The 25,658-nt window shown below is 35.7% G+C and overlaps 1 protein-coding gene and 1 pseudogene across 1 annotated transcript; one reads left to right on the forward strand and one right to left on the reverse strand.

Annotated features, from left to right (window-relative positions):
- Positions 1 to 671: 671 nt before the first annotated feature.
- Positions 672 to 1,415, forward strand: LOC114368168. The gene has a single exon (XM_028325508.1). The coding sequence runs from the start codon at positions 672 to 674 to the stop codon at positions 1,413 to 1,415; it is 744 nt and encodes a 247-aa protein (XP_028181309.1).
- A 16,089-nt stretch (positions 1,416 to 17,504) lies between these two features.
- LOC114368169 lies at positions 17,505 to 17,825 on the reverse strand (annotated as a pseudogene).
- Positions 17,826 to 25,658: the final 7,833 nt, after the last annotated feature.

Here is a 25,658-nt window from a genome sequence, read left to right on the forward strand (position 1 = left end):
TACGTAGAAAGTGATAGCCAAGCTGCTGTCTAACAGATTGAGGTCTGTCATGGATGGGTTAATTGATGAATGGCAGTCAGGCTTCACTAAAGGAAGGCATATTCTTCATGGTATCTTGATCCTCAATGAGGTGGTTGAGGAAGCAAGGAGAAGTAAAAAGCCACTGATTATTTTCAAGGTGGATTTCGAAAAGGCTTATGATTCGATGTCTTGGTCTTTCTTGGATTACATGCTGTTTAGGTTGGGTTTCTGCTTAAAAAAATTCCTTGGGTGAAATGGGCTGATATTTGCTTGTCTAAGACTGATGGGGGGGTTTGGGGATAAAGGACATTTCTAAATTCAATGTAGCTTTGATGGGAAGATGGATATGGGCCTTTGCATTTGATTAGCAACAGCTTTGGGTCAAAATTATAACTTCAAAATATGGTGGTTGGTCAGAATTCCAAAATGGTAGAGATAAAAGGGGTTATTCCCATTGGTGGAAGGACATTAGAAATCTGTATCATCAGTCGGATCACAGTATTTTTAAAAACAATTTGACTTGGAAGGTTGGGTGTGGGGAAAATATTAAATTCTGGACAGATAAGTGGCTAGGGGAAGATTACACTCTTCAACAGAAATATAATCAGTTTTTCCTGATAAGTAGACAGCAAAAAGCCCTCATTTCAAATATGGGTCATTTTACTCATGATAGTGGGAGGTGGGACATGAGGTGGAGGAGGAATTTCTTTGATCATGAAAGTCATTTAGCTGTGCAGTTTATGGAGGAAATCAGCTCTGTTCCTATTCAGAGACAGGTTAAAGACACTATGTTGTGGTTGGCTGAACCTAATGGACAATACACCACTAAGTCAGCTTATAGATTACGCATGAACACCAGCTCATCAAGTTCAGATGGGAAGATCTTTAAGACAATTTGGCAGCTGAAAATCCCCCCTTGGGCAGTGGTCTTCTGTTGGAGACTTCTTAAAAATAGACTCCCCACCAAGGATAATCTCTTAAGAAGAAATGCCATTACTCAGGAAGCTAACTGTCCTTTGTGTGGATGTGTGCAGGAGGATGTGGGTTATCTTTTCTTCAACTGTAAATTGGCAAAAGGCCTGTGGTGGGAATCCATGAGCTGGATCCGGGTAGTAGGTCCCCTTCCAATTACCCCTGTTTGCCATTTTTCTCAATTCTGTGATGGCTTTGAGGCAGTTGTGAATCATAGTACAAGGTGTGGGTGGTGGATTGCCTTAACTAGCTCTATATGGCAGCATAGGAATCAATTGATTTTCCAAGGAAAACCTTTTGATCCCTATAAAGTCATGGACCATGCTATCTTTTTAGCTTGGTCATGGTTAAAGGCTAATGACAAAGACTTTAGTACTTGCTTCAACCATTGGTCTTCCAATATAACGAATTTCGTTGCCTAGATTGGTTTGGGCTTGTATGTTTTTGTTGTATTAGTTTGGATTGTTATTTTGGAGGGCAGCACTTTGGTGCCTTGTAACTTCTATCTCTGGTACCACTGGTACTAGTTTATATATTAATAATATATATTTTCTGCCTTCCAAAAAAAAATGCAAACTGTGAACCTCAAACATAGGCTAAAAACCTGAAGCATAGATAATTGTGGAGACCTGGGCAAGAAGTTGAAGCAAACTCAAAAAAAGCTGAATGACCTGGAGAATTCTGTCATAGCTCACCCCTCTGATCAGCAAGTCCAACAGCTCAAGAAAATATAGTCTGACCTATGGGAGCAGTCTTTTCTTCATGAATCAATAGTGAGACAGAAATCTAGAAGCAAGTGGATCAAAGAGGGTGATGGTAACACCTCTTATTTTCACAAAATTATAAATTTTAGCAGAAGAAGGAATGCCTTGAGGGGGCTGCACATTGAGGGCAGTTGGGTAGACAAACCTGCTGTGGTTAAGGCTGCAATCCTCCAGCATTTCCAAGGCAGATTTGCTGAACCTTCCTTGAACAGACCCAATCTAGATGGGGTTTCCTTCAATGTTTTATCCAGTAACCAGAGAGATATGATGGGGTTTCATGAAAGGTGGATCAGATGGATAAAGGGCTGCCTTTCATCAGCATCCATATCTATTCTAGTGAATGGAACCCCAACTAAAGAATTTTTATCTTTTATTGTTTGCAGAAGTGGGGAATGGACAATTTCAACAGATAGCAATGCAGAAAGCAGGACTAGTAAGTTTTTTTTCTTTCCCACTTTTGCATACATGTCATTTTCTTAAGCTAACTTTTAAATTTACAATTCACAATTTATATTTTAGTTCACTTAGGATAGGAAGTATTAGAAAACTGTAGTCGAGAGAATTTTGAGAAACTCAAGCTAAGTGTTCAAGAGACTAAATGTGTATTCTCATCAATGATAAGCTAGTAGAGAGAGGTTTATATATGAAGAGAAAATGAGTGGGTCGTTATCGCATTGTTACAATAGCAAAGCCTGAGACAGATGCAACTGTTATGACTAATACTAACATACTAATAGCAACTGACCTGCACTAACAGATAAGGTTGCCCCATACAGACCAGTATACACTAATAATCCTCCCTCAAGCCCAGGGAGGATGAGATAATTTTGCTTATTAATTCCAGAAACTGAGCTTGGCTTTTAATTTCAGAAAGAGAGTAGGAGATAGGGTGGTAGAAACTTGAAGCTTAGGAAGTAGTGTTCGAATCCATAAGATTTCTGAGGTAGCTGAAGCAAGACTGCAATATTCAACTGCAGTAGGTGGCCACAACAGTTTGCTTTTTGTGGTACTAGGACTAGGAGACTAGATTAGGCCCAAGAAAAATGCACACACTAGAGGTTGACCTGCGATCATCAGAATTGGAAGCCCAGTCAGTGTCTCAGTAACATTGAATTTGGAGAGGAGAGTGAGTAGGTGCAGGCTGTAAATGGTACAGCTTGGAGGAGATGGAACCTTGGAGATATCTAAGGACCCTCTTAAATGCTTTCTAGTATGATTCTAGGGGTTTGTACAAAACTTGACAGACTTTGTTAACAGTGTAGTCAATTTCTAATCTTTCAATGGTTGAATATTCTAAGGTGCTGATAGCTGAACAATACAGAGTAGGATCAAAAACATATTATGCACCCTGTCTTGGGAGTTTTTTTTTGTCTCCAATCATGGGAGATGAGATGCCATTAGAATTAGTCGTATTGGATTTAGCAAGAAGATTGTAAATATATTGGCTCTAAGTGACAAGTAGAGAACCATCAGAAAGATGCTTTACTTCAATGCCTAAAAAGTAATCAAGATGGTCAAGCTGTTTTAGGGCCAAGACTGATTTCAATCGAGTGATCAATTGTTGAATTAAAATAGGAGAGTTCCCTGTAAAAATAATATCATCAAAGTAGACCAAAATACTGTGCAATAACAATGATTGCTATAATTATTAATAATGTTTCTAATATTGTCACTTGCAGTTTATTTTGAACTTGTCAACAAGGATCCAACTGCATGATTAAATTTAATAAAATAACAGGTATAGCAAAAACGTAGAAAGAAAACTAGAACTGGTATTGATTCATATTTCTTTTTGGATTTGAGAAATGGATTTAAAAACATATTTTAAGAAAATGGGTTAAACCAATGTTAGAACTGGTTTTGGATTTACAAGTGGTTTTTAACCCAAAATCAATTTTAAAACTAGTATTGAAAGTGGTTTTGGATTGGAAACCATTTTTAAAATTAGTTTGGGTTCTAAACCAAGTTAAAATCTGGTTTGCCAAAAAACCTATTTTGGTTATAGGATTTTACCTATGAGTATTATCATAGTTTTTTTAAATACTTTTATATACGGCATTTGTAAGTTGAGTTTACAAGTCGAGTTTATGGAAATTTCACAAGTTTGATAGCCTCTCTAGATTTTGGTAACCTTAATGTTAAGTAACATTAATAAAGATAGTGTCTTGAGTCGTCTGCTGCCTGTGCCTTATAAACCTCGAGCCAGTAACAGTGCTTCAATCTCCTCGATGTGGAAATGGTTTGAACTTGCTACCGATAAAGGTTACTATGGCATCATATTCATCTGGTAGGCCCTCAACAATGACATCTAATTACTTGAGTTGAGATAAGATCAACAACAAACGGGGAATCAATGATGGCTTTGATGCGAAGGAGAAATTTTGAGTGAGAGATTTCCAAGTTTAGTTCTTTTATCTCAGTGTAAAGTTGTTCAATTGTGAAAATGATTGTGGATTCACTCTCGCAGATGCAGCCCAGATTCATTTTCTCAAGATCATTTGGTCCATATTCTTGATACCATACGAAAACTATAGTTCGGACTTCAGAGAAATTTGAAAGTGTATTTTAATTTATGATAAACCAGTACAGAGAGGTATAGGAAGAGAAAATGAGTGGATCACAACCATACTGTTACAATATCAAAGCCTAAAAGCAGATGAAACTGTTCTAACTAATATTAACCATGCAGCTCTTTGAAAGTGGAAGGTGTGAAGTGGAGACATGATCAGATTTTGGGAGGACAAATGACTTGGAGAGAACATATCTTTAAAGGAAAAATTCCCTACGCTGTATCAAATCTCTAACCAACAACAGCAACCTATCAGCCTCTTGGGAAGTCATAAGGAGGAAGGGTGGGAATGGAACTTTAAATGGAGGAGAAACTTATTTGATAATGAAGCTACAATGGCTGCTGAATTCCTAGAGGAAACAGTAGGGCTAGCAGTACAACAACAAGGAGCAGACTCATGGGTTTGGAAGCAAGACTCGAGTGGAATCTATTCGACCAGAACTGCATATATGTTTTTGCTGGGGGAAATAAGGGGGGAATTAGAGGATGGGAGTTTCTCGCTTCTGTGGAAACTTAAAATACCACCTAAGGCAAAGGTATTTACATGGAGGCTCATCAAAGACCGTTTACCAACGAAGATGAATTTAAGAGGAAGACAAGTGGAGATAGTTGATCCATTGTGCCCGTTCTTTAACAATTTGGATGAAGATGCAGTGCACCTTTTCTTCAATTGCAGCAAGGTACTTCCCTTGTGGTGGGAGACAGTCTCATGGGTCAAATCAGTGGGTGCTTTCCCAAAAGAACCAAAAGACCACTTCATGCATCATAGCAGATCGAATGCTACACGAACAAGGCTTTTTGTATCACTAGAGGGTAGATTTTTATTGGGGCTTTAGCAGATGTATTAGCCATAATATGGTTCCTAATTAAACTGTATTAGTTTTTTTCTAAGCAACCATATCTGTGGGATCCTATCTATGTACAAAGTACCTCTAGTACTTCATCACTATTTACATAATGAAATATTTATATATTTTTGCCGATAAAAAAAACCATGCAGACTAATAGGAAAGAACAAAATACTAAACATTTATTTAATTAAATCTAATAAAAAATTTACTTCAATCACATTATTTAACAAAATACTTGCAAGGTCTGTAACTTCATGAACTAAAGAGCAAATACAAACGAACAAAATACAAATACATCCAGTAACATCAAATGACTCAAATCCATTACTTCAAAATACAAATACCCAAAGGAACTACAACACAACATATTTTAATTATTAGCAACAAGCATATTCTCTCATCTTGGTAAGAACCACAAATAGAGATGCATATACTCACCGATTGTCAATTGTCGTCAGTGTTGGAGATATTCCTAATCAGCACTGATCACTTAGCAGCACACAGAACACAAGCAACAACGAACCTTGACAGCGACTAAAGAAGACGAACAAATCACCTGAGCAGCAAAGTAGACATCATATATACAAAGTTAACCAATTGGTTTCAAAACATGACAACAAAGACATACCTTCGATGGCTTCCCTGGGAGTCTTAAAGCCAACCACAAGTGACTTCCAAAATCGATTCCCACCCTTTCCGGGACTCTTTCCTTTCCTAGTTTTCTTCGAGCTGCGAAAGTGAGCAAATGTTAAAACGAGGAACGCCTAATGTAAAAACAAAAGGACGTACCTCAATCGATAAGTGCCAGACACGAACTCCACAAAGACGAACTCCACAATGTCGTTGCAGTCACGGAAGCGCAGCCCAGTTTGCAACAAAGACGAACTCAGACAGAAGAAGAAAGAAGAAAAACGCCCTGGGAGTCTTAAGGCGAACCACAATGGACTTCCAAAATCGATTCCCACCCTTTCCGGGACTCTTTCCTTTCCTAGTTTTCTTCGACCTGCAAAAGTGAGCAAATGTTAAAACGACGAACGCCTAATGTTAAAATGAAAGGATGTACCTCAATCGATAAGTGGCAGAGACAAACTCCACAAACACGATCTCCACAATATGGTTGCAGTCACGGAAGCGCAAGCCAGTTTGCGACAAAGACGAACTCAGGCAGAAGGAGAAAGAAGAAGAACGATAGGGTTCGAGCGCGCGGATTGTGCAATTTTAGATTTTTAATATATAATGATAACAACATCGGTTTTTTAAAAATAACCGATGTTAACATCAACTAGGTAACGTCGGTTTTCTTAAAACTGATGTTAACATCAACTCGATAACATCGGTTTTTCCGAAACCGATGTTAACAACGACATACTAACATCGGTTTTTCCAAAACTGAAGTTAACTACTCCATAGTAACATCGATTATTTAAATAAATGATGTTAATATCGAGTAGTTAACATCGGTTTCGGAAAAACCGATGTTAACTAAGTCTACTTATTTACAAAAATGCCATCGCGCTTTTGTTAACATCGGTTTTGTGAATAACCGATATTAACCGTGCGATGTTAAATCTAAAAATTGTAGTAGTGTTGTATTTTTGGGAGGCCCTTGGGCATTCCGGAGGAATCTAGATTCTTACTTGTTTATCAGAGATATTACCTTTAATTTGGTGGACACATCTCCTCAGGCCATCACTTTCTCTCTCCAAAGACGAAATCTTCTCTGGTCATGCTCTGCAGTTTACGCTTCTCCCAATCCCGCAATAAGAACGATATTCTGGGATTATCTCGTTAACCTCAAGCAGTCTATTTCCGATCCCTGGATCCTTTTTGGTGATCTTAATGAGATTCTTTATTCAACAGAGGTAACAGGGGGCAGCTTCAATGCCTCACATGCTTCCATGTTTGCTCATTCTCTTCATTCCTACCAGCTTAATTATTGACATGAACACTGTTGGAGGAATATTTACCTGGCGTCGCAATGGGCCTAATGGCAGCCAGATTAACAAAAAGTTAGATCGTTGTTTGGCCAATTCTGATTGGCACTTAACTTTTCCTCATGCTTTGGTTGAGCTTTTGCCTCCTTATAACTCGGACCATATTCCGATATTTTCCTCAGTTGCAGTAAGTCATATAGCAAGACCACTCGTCTCTTTCATTTCCAGGCTGCGTGGCTCACTCATCCAAGGTACCCTATTGTGGTTGAATCGGCCTGGGACAAACCTAGCATGAGTGTTCTAGCTAAGATGAACCATGTCAAAAAGGATTCAATCAAGTTCAATACGGAAATATTTTAGCAATATTGATGTAGCTTCACGTGGAGCTTGTAAGCCTTGGATCTTCTTCATCAATGGATTCCTTTGCTTCTTGAGGTCTGATTGCAGCGGAATTGAGAAGGAGAAAGATGAATGGAGACACTACTTCAAGTAGAGGATGAGTCTAGAAGAAACTCATCACCACAGGAAGCCATGGATAAAAGCTTGAAGGTAGAAGAAGATGAATGAAGGGAGAGGAAGAGAAGAGCACAAAATTTAGTGCCTCTAAAGAAGTATGAACTTTGAAGTTTAATTCTCAAATGATCAAAGTTGAAAACATGCACACACATGACCTCTATTTATAGCCTAAGTGTCACACAAAATTGGAGGGAAATTTGAATTTCAATTCAAATTTCTCTTGAATTTGTGGAGTGAAATTTTGGAACCAAAATTTCACTAATTATGATTAGTGAATTTCAGTTATGGTTCAGCCCACTAATCCAAGATCAATTCCAAGATTCTCCACTAAGTGTGCTTAGGTGTCATGAGGCATGTAAAGCATGAAGGACATACACAAAGTGTGACTATATGATGTGACAATGGGGTGTAGTAAGCAAATGCTCACCTCCCCCTCTAAAATTTAATTGGATTGAGCTTCTACCAATTCAATTAAATTTATTTCCCAACACACACATCAAATATTCACTTAGTGCATGTAAAATTATAAAACTACCCCTAATACAAAAACTAGTCTAGGTGCCCTAAAATACAAGGGCTGAAAAATGCTATATTTCTAGGATATCCTACCTACATTGTGGAGCCCTAAATACAAAGGCAAAAAAAATAATGAAATCCTAATCTAATATGTACAGAGATAAGTGGACCCAACCTTGGCCCATAGACTCAAAAATCTACCCTGAGGTTCATGAGAACCCTCGGGCCTTCTTCAACAGCTCTAACCCAATCCTCTTGGAGCCTCTTGCTCATGGCTCTAGTAACTGATCCCTTCCTAGGGTGGATTGCATCAAATATCTTTAAAAGGAAGAGGCAAATTGAAGCCAGAATTAATGGGGTGCCCAACTAGCTTGAATCCCATTCTTGGTCTAACTTTATCTTTCAAAGGCAATATGATTAAGTGTTGGTCCAAGAAAAACTTCTTTTGGTTCCAAAAATCGCGAGAGAAGTGGATTAAATCTGGTAGCAAAAATACCAAATATTTTCACACTCAAGCAATCATTCGAAGAAGAAAGAACAAGATTGATAGTCTGATGATTGATGGAGTGTGGTGCTTAGATGAGGATTTTCTTAAGAGAGAAGCCTTAAAATTCTTTAAAGATTTGTTCGAGAGCCCTAAGTGTTTCCCCTCTAGTCTTGTTTTGAATACTATTCCAAATATTTGCCATGAGATGCACCAAGTTCCGTTGAAGCCTTTTACTAGGTTTAAAGTAAGAAAAATGTCATTTTTTATGGATTCCTATAAAGCTTTGGGCTTAGATGGGTTTCAACTAGTGTTTTTAAAGAATTTTTGGAGCTTAGTAGGCAGTAGGCACCGACGTATAGGAGTTGGTGGACTAGGCATTACTACAAAAAAAGTTTTCTATGTCGGTTATTTGTTACTTTCCACGATGGTTTTCAATCGATATCGAAATTGCCATTGTGAAAAGTCAACATTTTCCTTTGACAACGGTTTTTACATCAGTTTGCATAATTATGGTCATGTTACTTGTTATTGTTTCTCTTGCTAATTATGGTCATTTGATAATTGTTTATTTCTTTTATAATAAACTCATCCTTGCAATTTTGTACCGTGTGGTTGATACCTATGATGATCATGAACCTTCGTTCATGGGAACAAATGAACAACAATAGACAACTGGAGGGAGATTCTTTTTGTGGGAGTTGCCAAGCCAACGTGATAATGCTAGAATTATTTTAGGAAATAGTTGTGTTTTGTTATCAACTCCTCCGTAGTGGTTCCATGATTCTTTTTGGTTTAGGCATGTCAATCTTGAATTTAGATACATGTAAAAAAGAAAATTGTTTTTTGTCATGTGAATGGTGTATAATGGTTTAAGATATACATATATATGTTTTTATTTAAGTGTTTGTGCGTTGTTTGGTGAATGTATATCGTGAAAAATTTACTCTTGTTTTCATAATCAAATTAATGGAGATTTCATTTAAAAATTGAAATTACACGTTTAAAAGTTTGTAATATTGTAGCGACGAGGCAGATCGTTACATTTGTAATATTGTAGCGACAAGGCATTCACAGGGTTAAGCATGTAGAAGAAGCAGGCTTAGTTCCTAGGTTCAAAAAGGAGTTTTTGATCGTTGGTGAGAACTATGTGGATGATAGCTTGCTCTTGAGTTTAAGGGCTCTTCAGTTTGACTTTGCATGGGAACATTGTAGCAAAAGATGTTACAGTCAAGGGTAAGGTGTCCTACTATAAAGCTGTGCTGGATTCAGTTACTCCTATTACCACTCTGCAATAAGGTTAATTTGATCTAAAGATTATTGATTTATTTATTGTGTTAATAGATTGTGGGGGTGAACAAAGACAGAGTGATGGCTGAGTTGGAAGGGCTTAGAGGATTTGTTCCATTTGTCGCAAATATCAACGGTTAACTCTTGACTTGAGTTGTATTGACATTTATGGACTTAGCATCAGGTTTAAACTTTATGCATATCAAAAGTTTCAAATTATAGGGTGGGGAACTAATTCTGTGTTATACTAATCAATAGTAGCAAATTATTGGTGTGACATTTACCAACATACCATGTAACAATTAAAAAATATCTTATATTCTCATTGAAGTTGAAATTGAGTGATGCACTTTTCTTAACAGAACTTGTATGCTTCAACAAGTTATATAAATTGGATCATTTTATGAAATAAGTGTCTATTCAACCCAATAGGATTGGTCAATTAATATGGGTCAAGGTAATATGTATAAGATCTTATGTTTGAACCTCAATATGTCCTTGTACAAAAATAAATGTAACTTTAGCATTATAATTTCTTTTATGTTGTTGTCTTGTATGATTGAGGCAGTGTTCATGTTTAATGTATATACATATTTATCATAATTTTTTCATCATTAACAACTTTCATGCCAAATGTCACAAAAGAGTTCAACCAAGTACATAGCTTATTAGTCATATACTATGTTGCATTTATGACTCATTTTCATGTCATTTCAAGATAAAAACTTGGAGTCTGCTCAGGCAAATTCTCAGAATTATGACTCTACTGCATATATTTAAGGAGTTCCCGATTAGTAAACTTACATTAGAAAGTAGACTTTCTAAGTTGGTTCTTTAAAAAATCGTCTTAGAAGGTAGACTTTCTAAGACGATTCTTCGAAAAATTGTCTCAGCAAGTAGACTTTCTAAGACAGTTTTTTAGAAAACCGTCTTAGAATCTTCATTTTTTTTAATTTTTAAAACAAAAAATATTCTAAGATGGTTTTTACGCAAACCGATGTAAAAACGGAGCTTCATAGTAGGACACCTTACCCTTGACAGTAACATCTTTTGCTACAATGTTCCCATGCAAGGTCAAACTGAAGAGCCCTTAAACTCAAGAGCAAGCTATCATCCACTTAGTTCTCACCAACGATCAAAAACTCCTTTTTGAACCCAGGAACTAAGCCTGCTTCTTCTACATGCTTAACCCTGTGAATGGGCGCCTCTTGTAGTGGCAAATGTAACGACCCGCCTCGTCGCTATAATATCACTAACTCTTAAACATGTAATTTCAATTTTTTAAATGAAATCTCCATTAATTTGATTATGAAAACAAGAGTATATTTTTTACGATATACATTCATCAAACAACGCACAAACACTTAAATAAAAACATATATATGTATATCTTAAACCATTATACACCATTCACATGACAAAAAACAATTTGGTTTTTTACATGTATCTAAATTTGAGATTTAATGCCTAAACCAAAAACAATCATTGAACTACTACGGAGGAGTTGATAACAAAACACAATTCTTTTCTAAATAATTCTTGCGTCATCACGTTGGCATGATGACTCCCACAAAAAGAATCTCCCTCCAGTCATCTATTCTTGTTCATCTGTTCCCACGAACGAAGGTTCGCGATCATCATACGTATCAACCACACGATACAAAATTGCAAGGGTGAGTTTATTATAAAAGAAACCAACAATTATCAAATGACCATAATTAGCAAGAGAAACAATAACAAGTAACATGATCACACACAATTATCCATCAATTCAATATACACTTAACAACCATTCATCAACTTTTCCATAATTCCAATCAATCATGCTCAGTATGATACATGCACCTGACCTCAACTCTCAAATGCAATGTAGTACCACTCGTCAGGAAATAGCCTGAGCGTGTCCACACGACACTCATACTCAGGAAAACTAGGTAGCAAGTGTTGAGGTCACCCTGTCGTGCATAGGAAACTCCACCCATCCCCCCCCCTCCCCGCCCTTGGTGATCAGCCCGAGTCATAAGGGAGTTCCAAACCGAGTGACATGCTCCCAAGTACAAGTATTTTCCCTCATGAAAAACTACAAGTACTTACTGAAAAAGTTTATACTATCTCCATGTAGAATGAAGTATGACACATGGATACCATCAATGCACTGATCGTGGATAATTAAAAATTCTAAGTGACCCCTTCACTCTAGAGATGCTTAAAACTCTTTAACCACTCTATTTCCCCCACTAGGGATGTCCAACTTGGTCACTGCACCTCCATATACATACACAACATACATCATCATTATGACATTATCAACATCAACATTTCATCTCAATGTCATTATCAACATCAATATCATTCGATCTCAATGTTATTCTCAACATCATCTCATCTTAATGACATTATCAACAATAACATCATCTCATATCAATATTATCATTAATAACAACTTCATCTCATATCAATATTATCATAAACACCAACATCGTGTCATATCAATTATTATCATCAATAACAACATCATAAATAATCACATTCCACATGTACATACATATAAATTTCATGCCTGAGATTCACACTCCCTAGGTCTTCAGACAACATAAGTCTAATAAAATGATAATGTCATTTATCAATAATAGATATATCACATTCCATTAGTCGAAATCATTGCCTTTCTTGAAAACCAGCATGCATAGGGACAAACATGCATTCCCATAATTGGGTTCCCTGACCCCAATTATGGTATCAAAGCCATAAATTATAATAAACTCCCCTCACCTATTGTGAGCTCTCCGTCAGCTCCTCTTTGCGTCGCTCAGAGGCCTCTTATGTTCACATTTGTCAGTCTAAACGAAAAGTTCTATATACCAAGGTTAATATCAACAATCAGGGTCAAATACCCCTATCAAAATAAAAGGGACTAGGGTGTGTGTTGGGTTCTACTACAAAAAGAAATCATTTTGAAATTTCGATCACGCCAATGTGATCGGAGTTCAACGAAGGTCACGAAAAAAACATCAATTTTATAAAAAGGTAAATTTTACAACATCTCATTTTCAAGGGTTTTTCAAAGGACATGTAAAAACATCCTATTATGTACCCAAAACACAAGAGACACTGAGAGAAGCTCAAACTAACTAGGAAAAAGGCATAGAAGTCAAGGTTACCTCAGAGAAACTATGAAAGAAAGGATTGAGAGCTTGTTTCTCTATTGAATCCTTGAGGTAGATTCTAAGAATTCTGATCCAGTTAAAGCATTCCTCTCTGTGTAGTGGTCCGATGGCAAGCAAGGGCGGCTTGTGGTGACCACTAGTGGTCGTGGGTGGTGGAGAAGAAGGTGTTAGGGTTTGGGTGGGTGTTTGGAGAGAATAAGAGTGAAAATTGTATTTTTCATACTGAAGAACTTATTTATAATTTACAGATCTTGATTAGCAAGCTCATCTCACTAAGCAAAATTCAACTTTTGGTGCTAAGTGTGACATTTCGCGCTAAGCGCAATTTCTCTACTGGCTGGAATTGCGCTTAGTGCACTGATCTCACTGGGCAAATTTTCTCCTCGAGTTGGAATTGCACTTAGCAGTTAGTGCGCTTGTCTCGCTTGGTGAGATGTCCGAAAATGTTATTTTACAAATCCCTACGGTCAAAGCGTAAAGACGTGGGTTACGAACCTATAGTCCAAATTTAAGGCGATTCAATCGTTAACGAGTCCAGGATCGTGATTTTACCGGAACAGGTTTGGGTAAAACTTGAAATCTCACAATTCTAAAATAGGTCAATCAAACTCCACATAACATAACATCCACATCAAGCAATCACACCTAGCTAATTCACACAACACCCCAACTCATCCAAATCAATCAAATTATCAAATAGCACAAGAAATACATTAAATATCGATTTTCAGCTAGTGAAATTTCAAGGCGTTACATCAAATATGTCGAAGACTTTGCAGCGGTATCAACAACTGCTCCATTAGCATCTGTGTAGAACAAAATGCCTTTAATCTGAGTTAAAAATGAACCCATCATTAATTAGGCCCAGCTTAGATATACACCAATAAGACAAGAGAATAAGGTCCCGATTGAATAAACTTTTCAATAAGGAAGTATAGTAGAAGAAAATAAGAAGATATCATAATATAACGAATTGAAATTTTATAAACTAAAATCAATTATGCACCTTGACTTTTATAAACTATGGTAATTGAAACCAACTTTTGGGATTGTTGGGTCCAAAAGGAGGGTTTGGAGAAAAGATAAGAAGATAAGAGTGGGGAGCATTTGAGCCCGCTAAATTGCAGAGGCAAAGATGTGATGACAATGGCAATGGCTGTGATGATGCCATTGGCTCAGATAAGGTGTCACTCTTATTATCACCCATTCACCCCTTTCACTCTTATATTCATAACATGAAATTGGATCATGCAATTTTCATAACATGAATTGATAGATTCAATTGTCCAAGTTTAGAGGGTGCAATACTTGTTTCTCATGGAAGCCAACCACTGAGGTAATTGTTCTCAAATTCCAAAAGGGCCAACTCAGGCCAATAAAGAAAACCATTTGGAATTGATCTTATCAAGTAGCTCTGTCCCAAACGAACTCTTTTAAGTGTGTAGCATTGTCCAAGATCGACAGGCAAAGATCCAAAGAGAAGATTGTTGAGCAAGATCAAAATCCTAAGCCTCCTCCCAAGGCATAGAGATTTAGGCACCAATCCAGTGAGCTTGTTTGTTGAGAGGTCAAGCTTAGCTAATTTACCATTCTGGCCAAGCCTCGAGGGAATGGCACCTATGAAGTTGTTCTGCCAAAGCTTCAACACTTCCAAGTTAGGCAGCTTAACAATGAAAGGTGGAATTTCACCATGCAACCTATTGATGAACAAGTTCAAGAGTGTGAGCTCATGAAGGCATGCATGAGAACTCATTAGGGATGTCTCTTGTGAGCTCATTGTTTGATAAATTGGTGTTTGGACATTATAATTTAATGAAAAATTGGTCCCGTAAAACCTTAACAACAAGACTTAATTGTTACATTTTTTATATATTCATGGACTAAATAAAAAAATAACATTCAAGAACTAAATTATCATTGGTTTACTCTTAGAAACCAAAATAATTATTTATTCAAAATAATTTTTTAGCATAAATAGCAGCTGGTGATTGTAATGAATACTAAAGCAGATGAGAACTTCTCTTCAACAAGCAAATAGTCTATTCCTATGCAAGCTTGACCACTGCAAGGTCACCACTTGCCTCCTACAATTCTTTTCATTGCCAACTTGATGCCCACAAATGAAAAAAAAAAAAGAAAACTTAATTAGACCTTGAAATTGAATGTGGCAAGCATAATAGTAATATTAATAACTCATATGTGAACTACCAGTGAAGGAGACATGTTTTCTTTTAGAGAGAGATATAAAAGGATTAACAATCATTTACAGAAATACAAGCTTCCTCCTTCCTGCAAAAACCTTGTTTGGTTTTACATATAATCCAAAGTACGACAGTAAAGGAAATGGTATTTAAATTAAGATAAATCTCATCTACAAAATATAAAGAAACAAGATCAAATTCAAAGTGAGTAAATGGTGAGCAACATTAGCTAAGATCAAATATTTGATAATTTGCATGGTAAAATCTTTGTGACTATGAGTGACAAAAATCTAACAATCTTGGTACATATAAAACATCACAGAAAATGAAAAAAAAATACATATGCAAGACAAAAAAATCAGGGCAAATGATCATACTAGTCAAACTTTCTTGCAGGAGACATTATTGTGGAATACACAAATGAAAGTCCAAACTCCACAGATCCCTTCAAATAATTTGATATCATATATTCACAAAGAAGCATCTAATTATAGGTGATATTATTGCTTAGCAATGAGAAAGACAAACATGTAGTACTACTCTAAGGATTGGGATGGTACACACATTTAGACACCAACATCATGCTTTGGTTCCTTATCCATAGCCGAAAGACAGAAAGCCAATTTTTCCTCGAGAAGAGACACTAAACAGAAGGGAATTTGAGTCTTAGTCACACAATATCACATCACATGGTTATATATGATAGAGGCATAACATATGCTTATATAACCAGATAATCTTAAGTCCATATCTTATAGTAGTATAAAAGAAGCTACAACAAAAGAACCAACTCATCCTAAAATTTTCTATACATACCTTTTCTATGTACAGTTTAGAATCAAATACTCAACTCATTTTGGTAAATAGACAACCAGTAAACAAAGAAACAATAGTTCACAATTTTGGTCAATAGAAATATCAATGACAAATAGACTAGCACAAAATCCTCATTAAGTTTGAAGCAGTAGAATGTTGAGCACTAAGATGAAATGTTGAACTCACCAGCATAATGTCCTCGTGGATTTGAATCCGGATACAGTGACTAAAGACGCTTCACCGGACCCCATAATTTTCTATAAGAAGGAGTCTACATAAAAATAACAACAAAAAATTTTGAAATAAAAAAATTGCACACAAATGAAAACAAAGTCCAAAAGCTCATTAGCAAGAAGTTGCTTGGTATGAAAAATAATACCAATGAAGAATATTTTGTTACATTTTTGTCACAGTAATTATTCATAGACATCTATTCCACCCTCAATCACCATGATGGCATTAGAGTCCAAGTAGGGAGGAATGGTATTTGCAAGAAAATAAGAGCATGTTAGAGCTTGCTCTGAAGGTTTAATGACTACAACATTTCTAGCAAATATTGCCCCAATTATTGGATCCAATGTCAGTACTGCAAAATAGTGTAAATATATTAACATTTTTGTGATAAGTTTAAAACACCAAAATATGACAACAATTGAAACATTGCTAAACTTATATTCAGCCTGGTCTTGGGGTTACACGAAATTCTTATGAGGTAAATAGTACCTTAACCTTTGAGCACTTATAATTCCATAAATCAAACAAATCATTCAAACAAAAGAAAGTCCATAGTTCTAGAAATCCACAAATCACATCACAAAATGGAAGTAACCGCTGATAAAACACACACGCACGCAATAACGATTCAATAATTTCATATTTTCAATTTTAAACAAGAAATTTCAAAACCTCAACTTCCTTCACTTCAAAAAGCTGTTATTTTTAACCTAAATTTTGCAATGCAAAATCACATGTTTTGAACCATAGATGAAACACGCACACAAAAACAACTTAGCAATTCAATATTTTCAATTTTAAACAATTAATTTCAAAATTCCAACTTTCTTCCCTTAAAAAATTGTTATCATAAAGATTCCACTATCTCTAACCTAAAATTTGCAGAATCACATGTATTGAACCATAGATCAAACACGCACGCAAAAAAAATTCAATAGTTCAATATTTTCAATTTTAAACAAGTAATTTAAAAAATCAACTTCCTTCACTTCAAAAAAATTACTATTACCATAAAAATTCCACTATTCTAACCTAAAATCCACCAAATTGTGCATGTGTGAGATTCCCTCCCGTGCATGCAAACAATATACACATAATCAGTCAAATTGTAAATAGATCAACATTGCGAAAAAAATTAAACGAATTGAAAGAAAAAAGAAAAAGCAAACTTAAGCAGATTTGTAGGCAGAGAGCGTGCTCTTAGCGTCCTCCTTGCAGTCGGTGCTAGTCTTGAACTCAACGAGGTACCTATTGTAGTCTTCTTTCATCTTGAAGTAGAAGACCTTGGAGTCGTCGGAGGTAGCAGAGGGGACGAGGCGCGTGTTAAGGATTCCATCACAGATGTTGGAGAGTTTGGCCTCAATCTTGGAGTGGTAGTCACAGATGACGACGATGTGGTGCTCGTTGTTGTGGCTCTGCTGCTTTTGCTTGATCAAGGGAATGATGCGTCAGGAGGCGCTACGCGCCCTGATCACGTTCTTGTAGGCGAAAGAGATAGAAAGAAATTATGTGTGAGAGAGATAGACAGAGGGATTCGCTCACAACAAGCAACAAATAGTGGGTTAAATAATTTCAAAGTGTAATTGGTAATCAACATTAACCATCGTTGAACGTGACTTTCTAAGACAGTCTTTATAAAATCGTCATCGTCGAAGTTGTTCATATTACAAAATTGCTACCACAAAGACATTCTAAGATATGGTTTTTGGGAACCGTCGTCATTTCACCATCGTAGAATGCAGTTTTTTTTAGTAGTGAGACATTTTTCACTAGTAACATCAATCCTAGCCTTGCAGACACATTGATAGTCCCTACTTCTAAGGTTGATAGTCCTAAATGCGTCAAGGAATTTAGATCAATCAGTTTGTGCAATGTTCTTTTCAAGACTATCTCAAAAGTACTAGTTTAGAGAATTAGACCCTACCTAGATGATCTTATTGGCTCCCTTCAGGGCAGCTTCATCCCAGGCCGAGGTATAGGGGACAATGCTCTCATCACATAAGAGATTGTCCACCACATTCACAAAAAAGAAGGTTGAGATGGTTATATTCTTTTTAAGATTGAGTTCGTGAAGGTGTATGACAGGATTGGCTAGGGTTTCTTAGAGCTAACTCTAATCGAATTTGGCTTCCTGATACAATCATTTGTCTTATAATGAACAATATAAGAACAACTTCTCTATCCTTAAAATGGAATAATGAGATATCTGAATCTTTCTTCCCAACACGTGGACTTAGACAAGGTGACCCTCTTTCTCCCTATCTCTTTGTCCACTGCATGGATAAGTTGGCTCTTCTTATACAAGAGGAGGTTCAAGACAATTCATGGCAACCTATCCATGTTACACGTGGAGGTCCCAAGGTGTGTCACATTTTTTTTGTGGACAATTTCCTCTTATTTGTCAAAGCAAAATCCTCACAAGTCAAACTTGTCAAGCAAGTTTTGGAGATGTTTGGTTATGTGTCTAGCCTTAAGGTCAATCTTAAGAAATCCAAGTTTTATTGTTCTAAAAATGTCCCTGATGCTAAGGTGAATAAGTTTAAGGAAATCCAAGTTTTATCATTATGGGAAGAGTAAAAAAATCTGACTTTGCCTTCATTCTTGATAAAATGAATTTGCGGCTTGTTGGGTGGAAAACGAATCTCCTAGGAAGGGCTGATAGGGTGGTTCTCGATTCTGCTTAATTCTAGTCCTAACTATGTCATGCAAAATGCTTGGCTCCCCGAAGGAATATGTGATGAGATTGAAAAGAAGATTAGATCTTTCATTTGGGGTTGTTACCACAAGCATTGGGCCAATTGACAAACAGTCACTAAAGCCAACAAAGATGGTGGTCTTGGCATCCGCACTTCTAGGGAAGTCAGTATAGCTCTCTTGGATAAGCATTATTGGGATCTCATTTGCGAGAAATCCAAGTTGTGAACTCAAATTCTGGAGGCTAAGTACCTTAAGGGTAACTCGATACTGCAGTTTTAATTCTTCTCCTGCAGCGGAGCTTCAGGAAATCTACTATGGTATCAAATTAGCTTGGCAATCCGGCTATAGAAACATACATGATTTATGAGTCTGATTCTCTTAGTGCCATCAGTATGATCTCGAATGGAGTTTGTCTTTCTCATCCTCTATTTCCCATTATTCAAGCTATCAAGAATCTCATTGCTCTTGATTAGGTTGTGATGCTTCAACACACGCTTAGGGAAGCCAACGCTCGTGTTGACTGGTTGGCTAACAATTAAAGGTGCTTCTGCTGGCTTGGGCTTCACTGTTCTTCAAATTTGTCCTTCGTAGTTAGGTCCTCTCCTTTTGGCAGATGCTATTGGGACCTCCTTTGTTAGGGTAGCTTAATTTCTTTTTTTGCTCTTCCTTTTATGATTAGCTTAGTGGTAAAGGTAAGGTTTAGGCAGTTTACATAAAGTCTTAGATTCAAAATTTATTTTTTTCATTTTAGTTTCAGGAGATAGTTGTCATTATATTTAGATGCATGATATGTCCTTATTTTAGTATTGATAGGTTAGTTTAAAAATAAAATAAAATTCACAATGTTAAAAGAAATTTTAAAACTAAAATCACGTACAAGAACCAAAAAATATTTTTCCTAAAACACAATATAAAATAACAATCTTCATAATGAAATATTCTTTTAAAATATTGGAGTTCGTATAATCATGAAAATCTATTTTTAAAATTAGTAGTTTGCTTTGATCAGTTGAGAAGATCAAACATTAAAATGAACAGTATGTACGTGTCGATCTTCGATAAAAACGTGTATAGAAAAGAACAAAACAAATAAAATAAAAATGCACAGAATGATCGAACACAAATATAGAGGTTATTAATGACTATTTTGGCATTGTTTTGATAGTTTAATTAATTAACATGAATCTGACTTATTTTTCGTATGAAATTGAATATAGATTCTTCTGTTAAGTAAATTCATCATTATTCTCACATATAAATCCAATAAAATCTTACATTGGTGCATACATAAGCCTTTTGGCTTAACATTAATCTTACTTTGGTGGAACTCTAAATAATTTGTTACTTGTTGGAAACGAAAAGTCTGGGAAGTGGAATGGATGATAAATGAGGGAAAGCACACCCAGTACGTGATGGGGAACATGCTCAGAGCAAAATCAACCGCACAAGTGCCCACGACACCACGGTATCTGGGTTTTGATTGAATAACCACATGATGTTTTCGTTGAATAAAACAGTTTCACATGTTTTTTCACTTTTACAAACCAACAATTTATGTTTTCTGAGGCCCAATGATTACTTCTATTGGGTTTTGCCTCAATCGGTGCTGTTGGGGAAGTACATTGGATTAGGTCATTAACCAATATCTTTCCTTTTATTCTTGTGTTTCATGCTTCATACATCTTACTCATAAAAAATAAAATAAAAAATTCTTCATCCAGCTTCAGATTATTATAATTGGAAACTAAAAACAAAATCATTGTAACTGGGTAAATAAATGGAATGGGGTTGTTACGTGATATGGGAACATAACATTTATTCTAAATGTTAGTGTTAACAAAACATAAATGTTATTATGTTTTGGTTAAATCATGTGTATATTGGATAGGTATTCGACTAGAACAGTCAGAAACAGATTCAAACTGAAATGAGAAGGAGATTAATCATAGATTCAGACTCAAATGAGAGGGGCCGAGATTAATCTCAAAAAATAAAATTCATCTACCAATTATATTTCATCAATTTTTATACAAAATATTAATAATTTGAAGTTTTGATATGTTATATTTACATTAATAATCTATCAAACCATAAAGCTGACTTTCTTATGTCATGAAAATAAAAATTAATAATTGAGTTTATACTAATTTTTTTAACTATTTTCTTTTCCATGTATACTAACAAATAGTCAATAAATATTTCATCTTTCATCTTATTACAAAGTCTAGTATTTGTTACTAAAACATTAAATATCATATTTGAAAATTTCTTTCTTTTGTGTGATGTTGGTGTCTTTCAGTTTTTTCCTCTTGCAATGTCATAGGCTCGCAACTCATTATTAGTACAATGATTCCTATTGTGTTTTCATAATTTTAAAATTATAACAATCTCTAATTAATTCAATTACACTTGTTTATATGAAATATGGAAAATAAGAGCTCTTTCAATTGCAAGAAATAAAGTTAAAGAATTAGACATTTGTGAATTATGCAGGTTTTGGTGATGTCAAAAGTATTTACTTGATGAAAGCACAAAGATAGATAAAATGATGGTTGTCATCATCAAAAAGGGGGAGAATGTGAACGTATGCATACAAGTTTTTGATAATGCCAAAAGAGTTTACTTGATAATGGTTGTCATCATCAAAAAGGGGGAGAATGTTAATAAATATCATGCATGGTTTTATGATGTCAAAAAGGTTACTTGATGAGCATGGATTGAATCAAGTCAAAAGAACTAGATCAAGTAAATCTAAGATAAGAGCTTAGTAAATTTTTTTAAAGAATCTCAATTTGATTGCTTTAGTTTGGCCTCAACATCTTTAGTATCAAACATTCTTTTATCAAAGGTTAAATCAGTTAAAAAAGATATTTTTGATTTGGTAATCGATTACCAAACTGTGTAATCGATTACCAAAGAGTTTGTGAAGATATTTTTGACTAACGACACAAAACTGTTTGAATTTTGATCTGTGTAATTGATTATCAGAATCCTGTAACGGATTACCAGCGAAGAGATTTAAAAAAAAAACTTTGAAAAATCACGACTCTTCAAAAATTTAACTGTGTAATCGACTACCAGAATCCTGTAATCAATTACCAGTGAGAAAATTTCAGAAAACCTTTTTGAAAAGACACATCTCTTCAAACCATCTTGAAAAGGCACAATGGGCCTATATATGTGTGTGTGACTTCCAAAAGTAAGAGAGAGATTTTAAAAGAGAACTTAATTGTCAAATGTTCTCTAAATAACTATTGGCCAAACACTTGCAAATCAATTGAGTATTCTTCTAAGATCTTCAATTTGTATTATCATCTCTAAAAGAGAGAAATTCATTTGTATATTCCAAAAACATTGTTGTGATCAAGAGATTGTTCATCTCTTGACTTGTGAGAATCCTGAACACAAGGGAGAGGAATCCCAAGGTGTGTTCAGAAGTTATAAAGAGTTTACAAAGATAGTGGAAAATCTCAAGTGGGTTACTTGAGGACTGAACGTAGGCATGAGAAGTGGCTGAACCAAGATAAAACAAGTTTGCAATTCTCTCTTCCCTTATCTCAGTTATTTTATTATAGTTTACTTTGTCTTGCACATTTAAAAGAACATTATTAAATTGATAGTTTCTTCTTCTGCATTTTCGGAAAAATTTTAAAACTTAATTCACCCATGCGGCCCTGCCCCCCTCTTAAGTTATTGAGGCCACTTGTCAACAACATTAACAAAGAAAAAAAAACAAATTATATAATAACTAAAATTTGATGAAATATAATATTTAGATAAAACTTGTTTAAAAAGATAAAATCATTATTGATTTTATAATTTAAAAAAGTTAGGAGATAAAACTCATCATATAATAACTAAAGTTTGATAAAATATAATATTGAGATAAGAATTCTTGAAAAAAATAAGATTACTATTAATTTTATAATCTAAAAAGAAGTTGAGAGATAAAAACTAATTGTATTATAAAGATTTAATAAAAATATAATATTTAGTTTCAAATTAGATTTTTTTTACTAACAAAGGAGTCTAACTGAATTGGTTGAACAGGGTGTGTGAGCATTGTAAACTCTTTAATATCATCTTCAATTCCTATGGAAAAAAAAGTCAAATTTTTTACTAAATAAAAAATATAATTTTTTATAATAAATAAATAATAATCTATTTTTTTAATTGAAAAAAAACAAGGTAAAACAATCATGATCAAAGGTACACCCCTATAGCCCCCCTCCTCATAACATAGGTCTGCCTCTACAGCCCCAGATAAGGACAAAACAATTATGGTCAAAGGAAACCACGGGATAAGCACGTCTGATCCAATTTAAAGGATGGATTACCTAAATGGTAATTTGTGAATAAAGGCCTAAGGTCCAAGGCCCAAGAAGGTTCGCATAAATAGTGTTATTATCCTTGAGGTAAGGACCATTGTTCACTTGGCATTTATTATTATATTTATTGCTCAAGATTGAAAGCTTACTTGAGTGTTGAAATGTCTTTTGTAGGTATCCCCTTTGATAAAATAGCATCCAAAACAAAGAACAATAAGGAGCAAGGAACATCAAGACAAAAGGATTAGTGTCTGGCCACTATTCGGCATGAACATTTTGGCGCCAACTGTGGGATTGAGTAAAGTAGATTCCCAGCCCCAAGTGTTATGGCAATTACTCGAACATGGATGGATACAATAGCAATAACACATCCAAGGGAACAACAACAAAGAGAAAAAGAGGTGCAAGTAGAGGACTAGATTGACTTGTCCTTTATGGTCAGGCGACTACAAGCACAAGTAACTGACATGCATCGGCACCATGCCCAAGAAATCTCAACTCTTTGGCAGAAGAACGCACAATTGCAAAGTCTTAACTTATCATGACAACCCAAAGATGAAACACCAGTCGGAGCTAAGGAGGAGCCCATGACATATGAGATTCCCTGGGTCACTAACATTAGTGTCAAGCAGGATACATAATGCTTGTCCACAAACATGCTGGGAAAATAACTACAACAGTACACAAATCCTTTCATCCCTGACATCATGCAAACTACTTTTCCCTCTTACTGGAAGAGTTTGAATATCAAAAAGTATGATGGTAGCAGTGATCCGAACGAACACCTAGACGTCTATATTATACAAGTTAGTTTTTACACCATAGATGATGTTGTGTTATGTCGAGTGTTCCCCACTTCCTTGAAAGGGAAAACCCTTCATTGGTTTACCTGTCTAACTCTAAATATGATTAATTCATTTGAAACATTGGCAACTCCCTTCGGCATAGTTTTCCATAAGTTAGTTCTACCACCTAACTTCAGTAGCCTTGGTCAACATTCGAAAAGAAAAGAAGGAGCCCCTTTGAATGTTCAATGAGTGACTAAAAAATATAGCCTTAAATATTCAAAACTTGGATCTCACTGTCGCTATGCATCATTGGATAACAGTCCTCTGGCGGGAACCTTTTGTTCCCAACCTATGCAAAAAACATGCATCTAATATGGATGACCTTTGACAGAGAGAGAAAAAGTATATGCAAATGGAATAATTACTCCAATATGGAACTAAGTTCGAGCTGATGCAATGACAACATAGAAAGACTAGGATAAGCCTAGCTTTATCAAAGCAAGGGATGATAGGCACAGGGATTGACCACCTTGGGAACCACGTTATGCACACTATACCCCTCCTCAATGCAAATAGATCTCGGATTTTGGACCAAGCTCTGGCCACCGAAATCTTGGCCATACCAAAGAGAGCTAACACCCTACCCAAGGCAGATTTTTCTAAGCACTACTAATATCATAGAAACCAAGGCCACTCAATTGAGTCTTGAAAGATATGATTGAGAACCTCATCATGTTGGGCCACCTGAAAGACTTCATCCACAAGCCTCAGTCCCATCAACCATATCATTCTCGTCAGCAAGAACATGATAGGGATCAGAAGCTAAGACCATGATAACAAATCTCGAACCAAAAGGTGCAAAAGTCATTCAAAACAAATAACTAGAGTCAAGCCACAGATTCATATACAATAGAAATACAATAGACTTATTCCTCAAAGGTTTATTCTTAAATGATATGACCAACTTTGGTACTGATAACTGCTATGTATAGGTATATTTTTGGACAAAAATTATGCAGGAATTGTTAATTTTTCTCTAATATTTCTTCTTTTTCATGTGAATAATTGAAATTTTAACATCAATTAAGTTTTTGTGCATAAAATGTTTAAATTTTGTGAATTTACAAGTTCGTCGTGAATAATTAATGTAGAGAAACAAAGTAAAGCCCAAAGAAGACAAATTGAAGATCTGAAGCTACTCGCTCAGTGGGTCTCAGGCATCCAGTGCGATGTAGTCGCTTAGCGCCAAAAAGTATGGAGAAGTCTGGATCGTGAATGGGCACTTAGCGCGAGATTACCGCCACACACACTATGAGCAGCAATCGCGCTTAGCGCGAAGGTTGTGTGAAAACCAAGTTGAACTGCACCTATAAAAGAAGGAGAGAGAAGAAGGAAAAAACACACCGAGACATAGAGCTCTACACTGAATATCCACAAAATTAGAGTTTCCAAAATAGAGGAAACGAACCTTTAGGAGTCATTCCTTCCCTCCATCTCCATCCTTCTTTAT

The sequence above is a fragment of the Glycine soja genome, chromosome 9 (genome assembly GCF_004193775.1).
Source record: "Glycine soja cultivar W05 chromosome 9, ASM419377v2, whole genome shotgun sequence".
NCBI lineage: Eukaryota > Viridiplantae > Streptophyta > Magnoliopsida > Fabales > Fabaceae > Glycine > Glycine soja.